This window comes from Chrysemys picta, chromosome 7, assembly GCF_011386835.1.
Source record: "Chrysemys picta bellii isolate R12L10 chromosome 7, ASM1138683v2, whole genome shotgun sequence".
NCBI lineage: Eukaryota > Metazoa > Chordata > Testudines > Emydidae > Chrysemys > Chrysemys picta.
In genome coordinates this window covers 127,902,798-127,921,592 of record NC_088797.1, presented here as the reverse complement: position 1 = coordinate 127,921,592, position 18,795 = coordinate 127,902,798, and the positions used below count along the sequence as shown (strand labels likewise).

General features: G+C 50.9%; 1 protein-coding gene across 12 annotated transcripts in view; it reads right to left on the bottom strand.

The window, feature by feature from the left end:
- ENTPD1 (ectonucleoside triphosphate diphosphohydrolase 1) overlaps nt 1–18,795 on the bottom strand; it is a 100,970-nt gene that overhangs the window by 19,987 nt on the left and 62,188 nt on the right. For 6 of the 12 annotated variants that reach the window (XM_065552722.1, XM_065552720.1, XM_065552718.1 and 3 more), the window contains one exon: nt 1,811–1,944. The exons of 2 other annotated variants lie outside the window; for them this stretch is intronic. In XM_065552722.1, the coding sequence (XP_065408794.1) occupies nt 1,811–1,852 (42 nt within the window). In that variant the 5' untranslated portion in view covers nt 1,853–1,944. Of the gene's footprint in view, nt 1–1,810; nt 1,945–3,638; nt 4,078–18,795 lie in introns of those variants that run through there. 4 more of the 12 variants (XM_065552724.1, XM_065552717.1, XM_065552716.1 and 1 more) reach the window with 2 other exon arrangements.

Below are 18,795 nucleotides of genomic sequence, written 5' to 3'. Positions count from 1 at the left end.
AGGCGCGGCCCAGGCTGGCCCCCCGGCGGCTCCAGCCTGGGTCGGCTTGGGCCCTGGGGTGCCGGCCCCGGCCCCCGGCCGACCACCCCTGGCCCGCCCAGCACTGCCGGCCCCCAGCGGCCCAGCGCACCCCCCGGCGGCCCGGCCCCGCGACCCCGGACCGGCTCCCAGCCCAGCGCACCCCCCGCTACCCCGGACCGGCTCCCGGCCCCGCGGCCCAGCGCACCCCCCGGCGGCCCGGACCGGCTCCCGGCCCCGCGCACCCCCCGCTACCCCGGACCGGCTCCCGGCCCCGCGGCCCAGCGCACCCTCCGGCGGCCCGGACCGGCTCCCGGCCCCGCGGCCCAGCGCACCCCCCAGCGGCCCGGACCGGCTCCGCGCACCCCCTGCTACCCCGGACCGGCTCCCGGCCCCGCGGCCCAGCGCACCCCCCGGCAGCCCGGCCCGGCTCCCGGCCCCGCGCACCCCCCCCCGCGACCCCGGCTCCCCGGCCGGCCCCGCACCCGGCCCGGCACCATGCCCCCGGCCCCGTGACCCCGGCCCGGCCCCGCACCGGCCCCGGCCAAAGAGGCCCCGGCCGAGCCCTCCCTCCCTCCCTCCCGATTTTCCCGGACATGCCCGGCTTTTGGGGATTTCCCCCCGGACGGGGATTTGAGCCCCCAAAAGCCGGACATGTCCGGGAAAATCCGGACGTATGGTAACCCTACCTACGGCAAGGAACAGTTCAGTCAGCAGCAGGAATTTCTGCTGTCCCCTTGGCCGAACAAAGAATTAAGGCAAAATACCCCGACACTTATCGGCTACGACAAACAAGAATACACCACCATATGTGTTTCATGACATTTGTTTGTTACCTCCCCTTGTTCCTGATATCTTGGACAAAACCTCCCCAATCATTATTCTGTCAAACCATCTTATCTTGTACTAGATGGGGATGGATCTGCACTAGCTGGAATATATTTATGTAAATATCTAGTGCCTTGTACACTAGCAACAACTTTGCCAAGGTCGTGTACTGGGCAGTGAACTTGTGAGCATCTGCTTTAATCCATGGCCTGACTTTGGTTCACAGCCTCTGGTTCAGGCCTCAGATCTTGCCCCAGGCCCAGTGCTCCAGGCTCTCTCTATGACAGCCGGCTCTGAGCTGCATGCACTGAGCATCAGTTGAGACACCGCTGGTATTGGGTGCCCCCAGGAACGGGGCAGATCACTGGCCTTCCTCGCAGTCCTGGCCTGTAAAGTTTCCACCAAAGGGAGCACAGGTGCTGACTCCATGGGTGCTCCAGGGCTGGAGCACCCATGGAAAAAAATGAGTCGGTGCTCAGCACCCACCAGCAGCCAGCTCCCCACCGGAGCCTCCTGTCTGTCTGCAGCCCCATCAATCAACTCCTCCCCCTCCCTCCAAGTGCCTTCTGACTGCTCCGATCAGCTGTTCTGGGGCATGCAGGAGGTGCTGGGGGGGAGGGGGCAGAACTGCGTGGGAAGGGGTGGGGCGGGAGGTTGAGCACCCTGGGGGCCCGGAGGAAGCTGGCACCTGTGAAAGGGAGTACGAACTTGGAAGCTATAGTGTTACAATGGAACTGACCGATGGGTTAGTACAGAGTCACCTATGAAAACCACCAGAAATGGGCTTGTTTTTACAGGGAAATTGGGAAGAGAAAATGCTTGAGGTTCAGGGAGATAACAGAGGGAATTAGCAAGACCCAAAAGATGTGGTGGGTGAAACACCTGAAAATTCAGGGGTGTCTTGGAGCTACCCAGGCCCCACCCAGTTATGCTGTTTCTCTTGTAATGGCCCCCCTCACAATACCTTAATATTCTTTGGGAGTGGCTTGTTCTGACTCACTGCCATCGCAACTAAGGCAATCGCAGCCAAAGCAAAGAGGAACCCGAGGATGAGCAGGGCCTTTCTAGGCCAGGATGTCCTTGGTTTGATACCTGTGACTGGCAAAGAAGAGCAGATGTTAGGAACCATGCCAAGCACTCAGAGCAGCAGCCACAGCTATTGCAGGTGATGGGACAGTCAGCACTGTTCCTTCTCTCTGCCACAGTACAGGATGTCTGACTGGCCTGCCCAGGGAGAGCCATGGCAGGATCTGGCATGTACAGTTGAGAACGTGACTGCAAGGCCACATTGTTAGCCAAATGGGCTCGTTTCCCCCTGGAGCTGCCCAATTACCCCAAGGAGGCACGGGAGTCTAGAAGACGGCTTTAAGTTTTTATTGACCAGTCAGCTGAGTGGGTGCTCTCCTCGGCTAATGCCAGAGAGAGAGCGCCCCTTACAAGTGCGGAGCAAACCTTTTTATACCTAGCAACAAACACGTTAGCATGCATACCTGATACGCGTATGCGGAAGGAACATTTCAAAAGGCCTTGTATGCAGATTGAGAGAGAGGCAAGGGAATGGATGTATAACAGGATGCGGTTTAACATTTGCTTGAACTCATCACTTCTTTCCACAGCACCCCCTTCCCCCCCCCCACCCGCCCCACACTCCACTCTGAGGCATATGTTAGACTGAAATAGCAGTGTCTGTCTGTCTCACCTAGGGTGGTTTGGCCGCCTTGTGTTATCACATAATCTTGCTGCACAGAAGGCTGCAGCGGGTGTTTTGCAGAAACAGTCGTTGCTCCTGATATAACAGCTGGGCCTATAGGCAAATAGTTGACCTTTTGCTCTAACAACATCAACCAAATGTGGATTATAACAAAATGCAGGGGCAGCAGCAACAGGCCCAGATAGCCCCTTCAAACCTGTTCTTCACAACATACATTAACACAAACTTGCAAGTAATTTAACACTACGCACAAAGATGGGCAATACAGAAAGTTGTGGTTCCCATGGCAACCACTACTTGGGCTCACTGTGAGCTGTATATGCAGCCTTCCTGGCACTGTACGGAGTGGGGGTCTCAACCGCCCCCCCACCCCAGTGCAGCCTCTTCTGAAATCAACCCTCACCCCAGCCCATGCCAGCTCCAGTCACTTCCCGCCCCCATTGTCACCTTCCCCTCATCCCCGCCACATCTCGGCTCCAGTCACCTTCCCCCTGCTCCACCCCACATCGTCACCATCCCCCCCCACAGCCCCATCCCAGCTCCTCTCACCTTCCCCCCATCCCCACATCCCAGCTCCAGTCACCTTCCTCCCATCATCACCTTCCCCCCCACCCCAGCTCCTCTCACCTTCCCCCCTACCCCCCCATCCCAGCTCCAGTCACCTTCCCCCCCTCGCCCCATCCTGGCTCCAGGTCTCCTTCCCCCCAACCTCTATCGTCACTTCTCTCCCCGCCCCATCAAAGCTCCAGTCACCTTCCATCGTCACCTTCCCCCCTTAGCCCTCCAACAGCTTCAGTCACCTTCCCCCTCCACCCCATCTCCCAGGCTGGATCCAGTCATTCCCTCCCCCGACTCCATCCGGGTTCCAGTTATCTTCCCCCATTCCCCTCTGTCCCATTTCCATGGCTGTGTCCAGTCACCTTCCTGTATCCCATTCCATCCCACCTTGTCTCCTTTGTAGGTGGACATAGAACAACATTAAATCAAAGTGAGCTCCTTTCTGCAGCTCCACCTGCCCCTGTCTCCTCCTGCCCCCACCAGCCCCTTCTCCCCTCCCAGCCCTTTCTCCCCCTTGGAGTACCTCACTGAGGAGCATCCTGGCTCTGCCACCAGACCCCAGTTGAGTTGATCCTGCTGGTGGCTTGTGTCGCTCTCCCAGAGGCGGCTATAGGCTCCTAGCAGCCCTCCTCTTGTGGGTGGAGCAGCCCCGGTGGAGGTAGACGCTGCTGGGCTTCCCCTCAGTAGCTGTTTCTCATTGTAAGGAAAAACTCGTTGCCACAGCTAGAAACAGCTGTACAGGAGAAGCCAGGATGCTCATGTGAGCAGCAAGTGTTCTGCTGACCCAGTCGGAGTTGCCCTGGGGCACCCTAGTCACTTAAATTCTTGAATACTGTGCGGTGCCCTGCAAACACCACTCAGCCCTGTACCGGTATGGGGCAGTGCTGCACCCACTGCTGCCCATGTGACTCAGGCACTCGGGCTTTCCCCAGAGTGTACAGTCGATTTGGGAACCCTAACGATACAGGTCGGTGTAAACTCATGACCCACGTCCACTCAGCAACCCCACAGTGCCGGAGATCTGCTCTTTCACCCTGCACTTCCAGCATAAGTGAAACAGCATCATACGTGGTGACAGCCAGTACATCACTGCCCTCTCCCCGACGCAATGTTGGAATCCAGCCCAGCTGGACAGGCATCAAGCACCCCACCCCAGAGATTGGAGCCCAGCCCAGATGATCAGGCATCCCTGCCTTTGCTTCTAATTTTGGTCTCTGTTTTTGCAGGTCTCCTGCTGGCCCAGTTCAGTCATTGGGTCAGGTCCCAGAACAAAACAGGATCCAATGGCTTTTCTGGTTCCAAGTTAGTTATCAGCGAGAATGATGCTGGCAAGGCTGATGAGTGATTCTGCCACAAGGACCTCACTGCATTGAGAGAAATGAGCCAGGACAGAGACGTCACTGGCACAGGAACTGGTCAGGGAAAGCAGGAGAGCAGGACTGTTCCCCTCAGTGTATAGGCCAGGAACTCAGGGAAGATAAGAGAGCCCTGTCAAATATGAATACCTGAAATCCCTGATCAGCAGCGGAGCCTGCTCCGGGTGCAAGGCCCCCTGCCCAGCTCATAGCTACTTTCCCTCTAAATATTGATGGAAAGACAAACAGGTCATGTCTCAAGCAAACCAGAAAACCAGCTGTAAACAAAGGCATCTTGCATGTGATACAGAAACAGTACGCTAGCGTACTGAGGAGATCTTGTGGCACCTTACAGACTAACACATTTATTTGGGCATAAGCTTTTGTGGGCTAAAACCCACTTCTTCAGATGCATGGAGTGAAAAATACAGTAAGCAGTATCTCTCTCTCTCTCTCTCACAGCACATGAAAAGATAGGAGTTGCCTTACCATGTGGCGGGTCAGTGCTAATGAGGCCAATGCAATCAAGGTGGCCGTTGCCCATTTCCAACAGTTGGCAAGAAGGGGTGAATATCAAGAGAGGGAAAATTACTTTTTGTAGTGACCCATCCACTCCTAGTTTCCTGAACTTAAAAAAGTCAGGACTACACCCCTGTAAAGAAATGTCCTGCTATGGGCCAACCTGGCTTAGTCTGCACCAGGACTTGCATTTAAGAGCAGTCTCAAGCCTTGGGCTTGTAGCAGGTGCTAACATGAAGGTGCAGAGGGAGGAGGAACTTCCCCATTACAGGCACCAGCACTTCCCAGACAATGACCCGAGAGGCTGTTCTAAGCCCCAAACTCAGCTACTATTTAAAAGAGGAGCTCTGCCAGTACTGAAAGAGACTTCACCTGAGTGGGTGGCAGGTACCTGGAATCAACCTCTGCTTCTGCAATTCAGCTCAACCACCCAATGACCCGATAGGGTATTGGGGGGAGGTATAGCGTGAACCTCTCTTCACTCACCATGAATTACAGGACCTTTGTGCAGAATATAACACACACAAAACTCTGATTAACATGGAATGCTTTCCTTCATGAGTCCACATTTAAGAGCTGATTTTTGCTCTTAGACCTGAATGCCAGTACCCAAGGCACAAGGGGCCACATCCTGGCTCATGCTATGGGCCCCGGGCACTGCTGTGGTGATGAACAGAGTCTGTAAAACTAGTGTAACCAGCCAAATGATGAGTCTCTAGTGTGCGGGAAACCCTGGAGGGTGAAGAGCAGGTGTAACTAGGTCTACATTTAAATCGCTACAGCGGCATAGTGCTTCAATGAAGATACCGCTACACTGACGGGGGAGTTTCTCCCATCAGCGTAGTTAATCCACTTCCATGAGAGGCGGTAGCTATGTCAAGGGGAGAAGCCCTCCCGTTGCCGTAATGCTGTCGACACCTGGAGTTAGGTCAGTATAACGATGTCATTCAGGAGTTTGGATTTCACACCCCTGAACAGCACAGTCAAACCGATGTAAGTTTGTAGTTAGACATGGCCTAGCTCTTTGCCACACTCCCTTGAAACCTCCAACATGGAGGAGGAGGGGGTAGGCTGGAAGAGATGGAATAGCCCGAAGGGCTAAGGCATTTCAGCAGTCCTTGCTGGCTGTTACCAGCGGGCTCAAATTAGGCTGATGCCCTGCTTAAAGTGAGGCTATTCTAACTTTTGGGGGTGCTGAAACAAGCCTTAGGCAGTCCCAGGATCGAGGGGATGTAAGAAAGGAGCACAACCATACAAGCGCCTCATGTTCGGGCCAGGTACTGCTCAGCCAAGGCCAAGGACTGGGCCAAAGACCCGTGTTTCAGTTCAGATGCCCTCCACTGGAAAATTGTCACACTAACAATTACCAGCACAACTCTGAACAAATATATCTGCTTTGGTAAGGCAGAAGAGATGCCACCCCTTTCTCTGAATGCCCACATCAAGTGGGCCCTGGCTATCAAGGGAGTCACAGCTAGGAATAATTAGTCACATTTTATTAAGAAAAACAGCACACCTAATTGTCAAGACAGGAAACCCATGGCAACCACACAATCTGGTGCCCATGAGTCTTGGGGTAATGCTAGGGAATGAGGAAGGCGTTCCTGTGAACCCTGCCTAGCAACTGGGAGTTCATGGAGCTCTTCACTAGCATATACAAGAGGAGCTGCTTATTGATGGCCCAGTGGATCCCTTGTTGTCCATTGGGCATCAACAGAAGGGTTGGGAGCTTATCAAGTGGTTTTCTTCTACAGGGTGGGAAGTACTTGTGGCTGCCTGTGCAGTTACTGTGGACTGCAGGATGTTATGTATTCTATGGAGTTCCTAACAGGGCCACCCGGGGGCAGAGGGCAAGTGGGGCAATTTGCCTCAGGCCCCGGGCCCCGCAGGGGCCCCGCGAGCCCTGGCCGAGAATCCCTTCCCTGGCTACTCATCCGGCAGCGGTCCGGGTCTTCGGCAGCATTTTGGCGGCGGGTCCTTCAGTGTTGCCAAAGATGCAGAGCGAGTGAAGGACCTGCCGCCGCTGCAGACTCGGAGCGCCGCCCGGTGAGTACAAGCGCCGCAGTGGGTGGTGCCTTTTTTTATGTCCGCTCCCCCGCTTTGCCCCAGGCCCCCTAAATCCTCTGGGCAGCCCTGGTTCCTAAAGCCTATCTAATTAGGTGAGAAATATCTAAAGGCTGAGAACCCATTGACTGTGACCTGTCCAGAAAGGCAGCCAAGCAGACATGAAGCCTAGCAGCTTAGGAATGCTCCAGATTGCAAAGGGTTAGCTTCCATTACATTTCCAAAGCAATGAGTAGGGATTTACCTGCTCTGCTGCCACACTCATTGTGAGAACATGGGGAGTCAGTCTACGAAATTCCTCAGCAAGGAGTCATTGCAACAGCTCAGAGTCCATGGAGTTCCTGCAGCCTATCCACTGGCACAGCTAAGGCTGACCAAATGGACAGAGACATATGGAGCCTAATTCTGACCAGGTGTATATGGGTGAATACTGTAAGTCAATGGAGAGTACATCAAGTCTGGATTTGGCCCATTGAGTCTGCAAACATTTGCGAAGGTTCACGGTGTTCCACAGTGTATTGCCCGAGGTAGAGGAAGATGCCAGCTGCTGAAAAATCAGTGCCTCTAATCCATTATGGGGATACACAGAGGCCATTCACATTATCCTCCTGTGACATACAGTGGGATACTGTAACTGCAAATTCTCTCTACAAACATCATATAACTTACCCAGTGTGTAGAACCTGCATCAACTTCTGAAGTGCCTCAGTCAAAACACACCAGGAACATGCCTTGCCTCAAACTCCCTGTGATCAAAACCTGCAGATTCCAAGTTCATAAATACACTCCATTCTCAAATGAACCCAACTCCTTCATTTATCAGCTCCCTCCGGAAGTCTGCTTCACCCCAGCTATAATCCCAAAACCTGTCCCCCTGACTCCATCTCTTCCTCCTCTTATTCATTCTTAATCTCTCTCTCTCATCTGCCTCCTTTCTTTCCTTCGAACATGCTGTCATCTCCCACGCCTCAAAAAAAAAATCTTTGTGGGACCCCTCCTGACTTCCTGAATAGATTCTTCAGCAAAAATGGCCAGCAGTGAAATAGTTAATTTAAAAATTTAAGTTATCGTGTTTCAGAGTCAACACTTACAGAGCTGAATAGGACATTTCATACTCGCAGAACTATAGTCTCTGGCTCCCTGTAGATTCAAGATCACATCACTGAACTACTTTAATAGCTATTGTAGCAACTAAAACCCCAAACTATGAGTTATTACTATTTAGGAATTGCCCAGGTATCAAGGCCTTTTCTAAAAGACAGAACAGAGGGCTGAGAGAACAAAAATTCAAGATCTAGTGGCTAGATTTCCTTCTATAAGTCTGAAGAAATTCAGTGTTGCTACAGCCTTTCGCAAGACAGTGAAGCTAAAGAATCTTGACTTCCCCTTTTTCCCTGTCTATGAATAAAATAATTAAAAATCCTATTAATTTAATATCAATGTTATATGTGCCAGATACAGTAGTAGAATGAGGAACTTTAAACTGGACCTTTCAGCAGCTAGCAGTGTTGATGGAGAAACTGCAACTTGAGCAAGCATAACTGCAAAATTGGCCAAGGGATGCACCAGAAAGGAGCCTGTGGAAATCAACTTGCAGTGATAAGTTGGTGTCCGGAGCAAGCCAGCCCAAGATATTCCCAAACAGCTATGGCCTAACTTTTCTTATACAAGCTTGTGTGACAAAATGTGTTGCACAAAAGAGTCTAGAAATTTCTGGTCCCAGTTGCAAGAATTCAAAAGCTGATGTCTCTTCCCTGATTGGATGATGAGAGGACTACTGTCCTTCTGGTTGGACATTTGGAATCTTTGGACGAAGTATGGATCACCATCTGATTGGTCCACGCCAGCACCTCCAAGAAAAGGAACCAACTTGGACCACCCAGCAGTTATGGGATAAAATAGCCTGTCTCCTTCAGCACATCACTTCCTGAAAGCTAAAGAAGCTTGGAAGACAGTAGACTGAGGTCCTGGGCTGGCTACCTGGGAGTCCTTCTGGTGACATCAAGTACCAATCTCAGATAGGCGCCTGTAACTGGTCTCTTTCTATTTTTCAGCAGTTCAGGTTGTCCATCAGCTCGCTGGGAAAAGACTATAGTTATGTCTGTCTTTCGTTCCACCTGTGTTTGAAGTGTCAACTTCTGCTGTGAACAATAACTGAGATGAAAGCGGACTGCTGAGCAAAGAGCTGGCATTAAGTAACACACAGACTGTCTCTTGGCCTAAATCAGTCAGCTGACCATTTCCTGAAACAGAGTGCCTAATTAGTGAGGAAGTGGACACGCTTTGGTATGTCTTTTAGAGATTGCCACAGATTTACAGTGTACATCTTGTTTTGTGACAGGTTCCAGTCAAGACTTAGGGTGACCAGGTGTCTGGTTTTCGACTGGAACACCAGGTCAAAAAGGTACCCTGGCAGCGCCGGTCAGCACTGCTGATCGGGCCGTTAAAAGTCCAGTTAGTGGTGCCGTGGTGCTAAGATAGGCTAGTCCCTACCTATCCTGGCTGGCACCGTGCTGCGTCCTGGAAGTGGCCAGTAGGTCCAGCTCCTAGGTGTGTGCGGGGGGGGAACACGGGGCTCCATGTGCTGCCCCCGCCCCGAGCACCTGTTCTGCACTCCCATTGGCCGGGGGAACCGGCCTTTGGGAGCTGGGGGGGGAGGGGCGGTGCCTGCGGGCGAGAGCGGCGCATGGAGCCTCCTGCCCCCCCCACACCTAGGACCCGGACCTGCTGGTTGCTTCCGTGGCGTATGCACTGTGGTGGCAGCCTGGACAGGCAGGCAGCCTGCCTTAGCCCTGCGGACCGGGAGCTCCCTGAGGTAAGCCCAAGCCCCAATGCCCTGGACCAATCCAGAGCCCCCACAAACCCAGAGCACCCTCCTGCACCCAAACCCCTCATCCCTAGCCCCACCACAGAGCCTGCACCCCCAGCCTGAAGCCCTCATCATCCCTGCACCCCAACCCCCTGTCCCAGCCCAGAGCCTCCTCCCACACCCTGAACCCCTCATCCCCAGCCCCACTCCAGAGCCCTCACCCCCTCCTGCACCCCAACCCCCTGCCTCAACTCACATCCCTCTCCCGCACTCCAAATCCCACAGACATCCCCCCCCAGCACCCCAAACCCCTCATCCCCAACACAGAGCCAGCATGCCCAGCCCAGAGCCCTCACCCCCTCCCACAACCCAACCCCCAGCAGGGCTGCCCAGAGGATTCAGGGGGCCTGGGGCAAAGTGGGGGAGCAGACATAAAAAAAGGCACCACCCGCTGCGGCTCTTATATTCACCGGGCGGCGCTCCGAGTCTGCAGCAGCGGCGGGTCCTTCACTCGCTCCGCGTCTTCGGCAGCACTGAAGGACCCGCCCCCAAAATGCCGCCGAAGACCCAGAGCGACTGAAGGGCCCGCTGCCAAAGTGCCGCCGAAGACCTGGACTGCCACCGGGTGAGTAGCCAGGGAAGGGATTCTTGGCCAGGGCTCGCAAATTGCCCCACTTGCCCCCCCCTCTGGGCAGCCCTGACCCCCAGCCCACTGAAAGTGAGTGAGGGTGGGGGACAGCGATCCACCAAGGGAGGAGGAATGTAGTGAGCGGGGGGCAGGACCTCAGGGAAGGGGCAGGGCTAGGGTGTTTGGTTTGGGGAAACTAGAAAGTTTGCAACCCTATCAAGACTGCTGTAAAGTAGCTTTAAAACTGAACACGTTCCTGTTGCTAACTAGGATTATAAACACTACACTATAGACTGTCTACTACAGTTAATGGTTTCATACGGTCTTTAAGTTCTCAGAGTATATGGACATAAAATGAGACTGAGTGTGCAAGCTTTTTGTACTGGACCCTGTCTATACCGAGACAAGGTGGGTGAGGTAATATCTTTGACTGGACCAACTTCTGTTGGCGAGAGAGACAAGAGCTCTGTGCAAGCTCGAAAGCTTGTCTCTCTCATCAACAGAAGTTGGTCCAGTCAAAGAGATTACCTCACCCACCTGATCTCTCTAATATCCTGGGGTCAATATAGCTCCACCACTCAGTCTAGAGAATCTGTAAGAAATGTAGGAGTTTATTTTAGGTAGTTAGGAGTGTTAGTCAGACATTGGGCTAATATCCTTCTGTGAGAAACACATTAAAAAGGTCTGACTATTATAGATAAGGGAAGGAGACCCTGGTGAATTGGCGTGTAAGTAACTGACCAAATTGCCTTGTAATTTAGTTTTGAATTGTTTTTCCTCAGCTGGAGTTAATAATAAGTTGGCACAAGTGAGGCCCTGTTCGAGGGACTCTTACTAGTCAAAAATCTAAACAAAGTCACTTTCCCAAGCTAGTAATTGAGTATAAATGTTATTTTCTGTTGTGATTGTGTGATTTCATTTTTTCTATTGTGAAAAAACATGAATGCTTATAAGTCGACCAACTTTCTAGTCTGTTTGCACCAAATCATAGTCCACTACCATTTTTGTCTTCTTATATTCTTCTATACTATTATAAGTTTCAGAGTAACAGCCGTGTTAGTCTGTATCCGCAAAAAGAAGAAGTGGGCTGTAGTCCACGAAAGCTTATGCTCTAATAAATTTGTTAGTCTCTAAGGTGCCACAAGTACTCCTGTTCTTCTTTATACTATTATAAGTTGCTGTGGTTAAGGATAATCAATAAAACTTAATACAACTAAATTCAACTCTCAAGTCTTTTTCTTTAATTAAGCAATCAAAATTAAAAGAACCCTCTAGGATAAGTATAAAATTAAAGTGATCTTAAATTTGGTTAAGGAAATAGATCTGTGTTGTAAAGAAAGGCCTTGAGTAGCAAGCAGAAGGAAGGCCTTGAAAATAATGAGTTGCCAGGCCAGAAGGAATGAAGTAGGGAGGACGTCTTGTTCAAAGAATAACTAATGAGGTAAGGGGAAGTTTCTAAAAAGAAGCCTCTGACTGATGGGGGTGATTGTTGATTATTTTATATAAGAGAAAAGGAGCCAGCATGGCCCTTCCCAAACCCACACACTAGTGTTAAAGCCTGTGTGAGCCCAGAGAAACTGTGGGGCAGCAAGGCAGGAGGAAAGAGGGGAGGGATAGCTCAGTGGTTTGAGCATTGGCCTGCTAAACCCAGGTTGTGAGCTCAATCCTTGAGGGGGGCATTTAGGGATCTGGGACAAAAATCTGTCTGGGAATTGGTCCTGCTCTGAGCAGGGGGCTGGACTACATGACCTCCTGAGGTCCCTTCCAACCATGATATTCTAAGGCCTTGGGGAGAAAGGTGGTTGTAAATCTTATCTGGATTAAGACTGGAAATAAGGTTGAACTGTCTCCAATTGGTTTTCATCTGAAGTCAGTACTCAGCCAAATGCAGTACATCTAGGAACTAAGATTGCAGGTTATTCCTACAGCGGAGGTTCTCAAACTGTGGTCCATGGATCACCAGTGGTCTGCGAGCTCCATTCAGGTGGTCCGCGGATAGTTCCCTCTCAGGTGCGCGCCTGGGCGGCTGCACACAAGAGAATGAAGGGTCACCCACGTAATTAGTGGAGCCACGCAGGCATGGCTCCACTAATTAGGTGCCTGGACCATGGGGAAGATGCACATGTAAAGTGAAGTGATGGCCTTGGGGGGGGGGGGGATAGGCAGGAGGGGCAGTGGGGTGAGAAGAGGGGAGTGGAAGGAATTTGGGATGTGCAGGGCTGCGGCGGCCAGAGAAAGAGGCAAACTTTCCCCAGCTGCAGCAGGGCTGCGGCTGCCAGAGAGAGACCCCCCTCCTTCCCAGCCCCAGCTCAGGGGCTGCTGTGGTGGGGGAGAGACCCCCCTCCTTCCCAGCCCCAGCTCAGGGGCTGCTGGGTGGGGGAGAGAGGGCACATCCATCGCATTAGAAAGGTAACACTACTGATATTAAAATATGAGTTGTGTGCTTTTATTTGTAGAACAAAAAAAATGTTAATTATTATTAAGTTTTTTTATATAGCACTTTTATCCAAAGCGCTTTACAACAGTTAGCTAACAGTACAAACAACATTTGGAAAAATCATTAAGTGGTCCGCCGAGACCCTCAGCAATTTTCAAGTGGTCCACGAAAGAAAAAGTTTGAGAACCACAGTCCTGCAGGATGGGAGCCTGTGTCTTGGAAAGCAGAGACTCAGAGAAGGTCATCGCAGACAATCACCTCCACACGAACTCTCATTGCAGTGCAGTGGCAGAAAGAGCTAATATTGTTCTTGGATGTATAAAAAGGTGACTATCAAGTAGAAATAGGAAGTGATCTTACCTCTGTACACAGCATTTGTGAGACCACCACGAACATAGTGTGTCCAGTTCTGGGATCTGCACTTCAAGAAGAATGTGGAAATACTAGAGAGTTTAAAGGAGGGCCACAAAAGTGATCCAGGGCAGGAAAATAAGTCTCACAATGGGAAGCTAAAAGTACTAAACTTAATTCAGTTTATTGAAGAGATGGTTGAAAGGTGACTTGACCACAGTACAGAGGTACTTCCACATGGAAGAGAGATCTGATAGCAAGGGGCTTTTCAACCTTGCTGTCAAAGGCATAACAAGTTCCAATGGCCGGACGTTGAAGTTAGGCTAATTCAGCCTTTAAATAAGATGCGAGGTCCTAGCAGTCAGCGTGAGTACACATTGGAACAGCTCACTGGGGAGGTGGTGGATTCACCACTTGGAGTCTTTAAAATGAGATTAGATTTTTTTAAACGGTTTATTTTAATCCATCATCTGCAAGAAACAAGCCTGTTTCTCAGTGAGAGACGCTGACAATGTGACGCCGGTGGCTCAGGAGGCTGCAGACCCACAATGGCTCTAAGTCAGGCAGATGGGGTGCAGCAATCCCCATATGCTCACGTTCACTCCGTGTCCCAGACCCCTGCTCTTGCTGTCCTGTGACTGTTGCAACCACTTTACTGAGCACACGCACACAGCACTGTGTTGGGTACTAGAGCGGCCCATGGACCTTTCTGTTACATTCAGAGCTGTGATTGGGGCCTGGGATGGAGAAAGATTTATTTTACGCTGCTTTTTTCTCTTCTCTCTTTTGTAAGTGGGGCAGGATCCCACGTGTCCCAAGGCAGAATTAACAGCACTGTCTGATCCTCCATGAACAGCGAGATACTGCTGCTTGCCTAGCCAGATGTTGGCTCTCTGATTGTTATTAACTACTGTGGATATTAGGGTATAAGGGCATGGTATCTATGCACATCATCGAAGACCCTGGGCAGAGAGCCTACGGCGATCCTGCAAACCCAAGAATGCTTGTAACTGCAAAAGCCGAGAGGCCCCAGTTCCTGAAATGAAGGAACAATCAGTCTCTCCCTCCCCCACCCCCGTAGCGCATTGTGCAGCCTGGAAGTGCGCATACTGGGGCTTTGTGCTCAGTGTGGAATCCCATGTTTTGTGTGTGTGCTGGCAGCGAGGAGACGGTTTGTTTCCGATGAAGTGATGTCATGGAGGTTACAGACAGGACTTCCCTGTGACCCAGCCAGGACATTCTGACAATCTCCCCATTCACTGCATCAGCACCAAGCAAATTCCTTCCATCTGGAGACATTCCCACTAAATCAGTGTCTGCTCCAACAGCACAGACAGCTCAGAACATTAGATAGCCGCCCCAGCTGCACTTCTCAGCTTGTTTACATGGAGCGAAGGGGACCTCAGATATACTGACCTTCTTCCCAGCCCCATGCAAAACATGAGTAATTGGACTTTGCACAAAAAAATCTAAGAGGTGCCAAGGGAAAAGGAACTATCCCCACCATTCAGCACGGAGCAGCTGCACACCTGTTCTGCTACTACAGGCCAGGAAGCCCTTTCGCGTCACCTACATGGAGAGTTAGGGGCTGTGGATCTGGCCAGTGCTCTGCACCCCCTCACCAGTCACTAAACTTTCCTGTGTGGAGTTCCCTTGTGTGGCCTCCCCTCCATGAGCCCTGGCCTACAGAGAAAGCACAATGATCCTGCTGGTTTGAGCTACCACACCTGAGGAAGGAGGGGGGCACTTGCCCTTAAAGCAGCTATTTCATTCTGACTCAACCTCCCCCTGTTCACATTGGATCACGAGATATTCCAAAGCAAACTGCGAAGAGTTATAAAGGGCCATCACAAAACTGGGTGACTGAATTTCACCTGCTATTTTGTTGCCCAATGTTGATAAATGCAAAGTAATGCACACTGTAAAACAATCCCAACTATACATATAAAATGATAGGGTTTAAATTAGCTGTTACTACTTGAGAGAGATCCTGGAGTCGTGGATAATTCTCTGAAAACAGACGCTCAATGTGCAATGGCAGTCAAAAAGGTTAACAGAATGTTGGGAATCATTAGGAAAGGGATAGATAAGACAGAGAATATCATATTGTCTCATATAAATCCATGGTACACCTACATCTTGAATACTGCATACAGATCTGGTCACCCCCATCTCAAAAAAGATATATTGGAATTGGAAAAGGTTCAGAAAAGAGCAACAAAAATGATTAGGGGTATGAAACAGCTTCCATATGAGGAGAGATTAATAAAACTGGGGCTTTTCAGCTTGGAAAAGGACACAACTAATGGGGGATATGATAGAGTCTATAAAATCATGACTGGTGTGGAGAAAGTAAAAAAGGAAGTGCTATTTACTCCTTCTCATAACAGAAGAACTAGGAGTCACCAAATGAAATTAATAGGCAGCAGTTTTACAACAAACAAAAGGAAGTATTTCTTCACACAATGCACACACAACTTGTGGAACTCTTCACCAGAGGATGTTGTGAAGGCCAAGACTGTAACAGGGTTAAAAAACAAACAAACAAACAAACAACTAGATAAGTTCATGGAGGACAGGTCCATCAACAGCTAGTAGCCAGGGTGCGCAGGGATGGTGTTCCTAGCCTCTGTTTGCCAGAAGCTGGGAATGGGTGACGTGATGGATCATTTGATTACCTGTTCTGTTCATTTCCTCTGGGGCATCTGGCATTGGCCACTGTCGGAAGACAGGATACTGACTTAGATGGACCTTTGGGTTGACCCAATATATTTGTTCTTATTCCCAGCCAAAAAGGCCAGGAATTTCATTTTTCAAAAAAATCTTAGACACTGCCGAAGCTGATAGTCCCATCAGGAAGCGCTGGCACAAGGAACTGCCACAGACCAGCGCAATCCAAACACTACTCCAATCCCAACAATGCATCCAATTGCAGCGGTCCCTGGCCCTGGCAATATGCAATCGCTGTGCCGTGATTAGACACTTCACTTCCTTCACCAACTCTCCCACCACTAAACATCCTCTCCTGCCTTAAAAAGATCCTGGTGCCACAAGCCACCGGCCAAACCTCAGCAATGCAGACTCTCCCCAGGGCCAGGCATTCCGGTATGTGCCATGCAAACGTGCTAAGTAATAATGGGGCTCCCCATTCTCCCTCTTCCCATGAGTCTTTGCTTATTAAGAAATTCTCAGCTACCCAAAATGCCTCAGGCAACAAAATACAAAGAGCAAAAGCCTGTGCCGATGAGCACAGAGAAGGAGCTGCATGAGGAGAGCCCTAGAGAGATTTCTTCATGCACAGACAGTTTTCCTCTCTTAAGTTTCACTTCCCATCAGAACAGGAAACTGTAGCAAACTGGCTGCAGAACTACAAACAGGATGGGAGGCTGGCCCGGCCTGGGGAGAGCATGTCCTATGGGCAAAGTCACTTACTGTTCCAGCCAGTGTGTGGAGATGGGGGGAGGAGGGGCCCGCATATTCTCTGGGCATAATTATCTCTGGCACTGTGCATGTGAAGAGGAGGATACATACCCTGGGCGCAGCCATTGGGTTCATCTGTGCAGGGGGAAGGCATCATAAAGCACTTCCTATGCCTGTGGTTTCCAGTTACATTTCTGCTTTTCTTTGTTTTCATGGTTTGTGTGTCAGGCCCTTAGAAAGCCATGTGAGTTGCTCTCCCTCAACATGGATGGCAGGGACTCATTTTGGAGAGAACTCTAGAAACATCTGAGCTGCCACTAGTTCTAGCAAATAAAGCAAATGGCCACTTGTCGTTGGTATAGAACAGCAACCTCATTTCCATATGGTCTCCATTTCTGTATGTTCTGGGACAAACGGTTAAGGATGTATCAGAAGGAGCAGAGAGAGCAATGTCAGGTTGCATTAACAGAGGCACAGCATGCAAGTTACAGGAGGTGACAGTACTGCTCTACTTGGTGCTGGGTAGGCCTCAGCTGGAGAACTGTGTCCAATTTTGGTCACCAGTGTATAGAAAGGATGTAGAGAAACTGGAAAGGAATAAAGGATCCAGAGGTAAGTGACAAAGATGATCGAAGGGATGGAATGCAAGCTATATGAGCAAAGGCTAAAGGAACTGGGTATGTTTAGTTTGGGGAAAGAGTAGATTAAGAGGGGGGGACATGACAGCGGTTTTCAAATACTTGAGAGAACAAATTTTCTCTATCTGTGTGGCAAGAAAGGCTGCCATAAAAGAGAGCAGGACTAGAGGCAATAGGTTCAAAGTACAGCACAGCAGATTTAGATTAAATCTCAGGAACATAAGAAGGGTCATACTGGGTCAGACCAAAAGTCTGTCTAGCTCAGTATCCTGTCTTCTGACAGTGGCCAATGCCAGGTTCCCCAGAAGGAATGAACCGAACAGGTAATCATCAAGTGATCCATCCCTTGTCACCCATTCCCAGCTTCTGTCAAACAGAGGCTAGGGACACCATTCCTGCCCATCCTGGCTAATAGCCATGGATGGACCGATCATCAGAAAAAATCTTCCTAACTATAAGAACAGTAGGACAATTGAACACAGGCACTGACTTTTCAAACTGCCGGAGGGTGCTGGACCTTGTCCTTGAAAAACACTGTATAGGGCAGCTCAGAGATAAGTGCCCTAAACTCAGAGACCCTTCAGGCAGACGTGATCACCACCAGGAATGACACCTTCCAGGAGAGCAGAAGAAGGGAACAGGAAGCCAAGCACTCAAAAGGGAGCTCATGAGCTGCATCAGCACGAGATTCAGGTTCCACGGAGAGATGGGCTCTCGGACATGGGAACAGAAGAGTCACTCCAGACCTTTCAAGAACCGGACCATCAGGTCATAAGCAAAGACCGACCTGCCGTGGAATGGGGGCGTGAAAGGCTGATACAAGGTCCATTTGGCCACTAATTGATGAAAGAGACATGCCCTGGAGCTTGAGATGCAGAAGGTAGTCAAGGATTGACTGCAACGAGGCCTGCTCAGGCCTACCTTGGGTTGAGGCCCAGCATGTGAACAGTTTCTATTTGGCCAGGTAGGTTGCTCTGGTGGAGGTCAATAGGACCTGCTGGACACAGGCCGAGCACTTCTGCTCTTTGGCATACAACTACCAAGCTGTCAGGTGCAGCGCTGCCAGGTTCGGGTGCAGGAGCCTGACACGGTTCTGGGATAGGAGATCTGGCCAGAAAGGCAGCTGCAGCGGGGCTGTAATTGACAGGTTCAGCAGCGTGCCGAACCAATGTTGGCGAGGCCAAGCCGGGGCTATCGGGATCACTTTGCCCCTGTCCTGCTTGATCTTCATGAGGACTCTGTGGATCAATAGCAAGAAAGCGTAGATCAGAGCCCCTGACCATGGGAGTAAGAAGGGGTCTGACAAGGAGCCCCTGTCAATCCCCAGAACTGAGCAGAACATATGGCATTTCCTGTTCTGGCAAGTCGCAAACCAGTTTTGTTTGCGACTTGCCAGAACAGGAAATGTCCACTTGGGGAGATCCCCACTTTCAGAAGATCACGCTGGCCACCTCGGGGT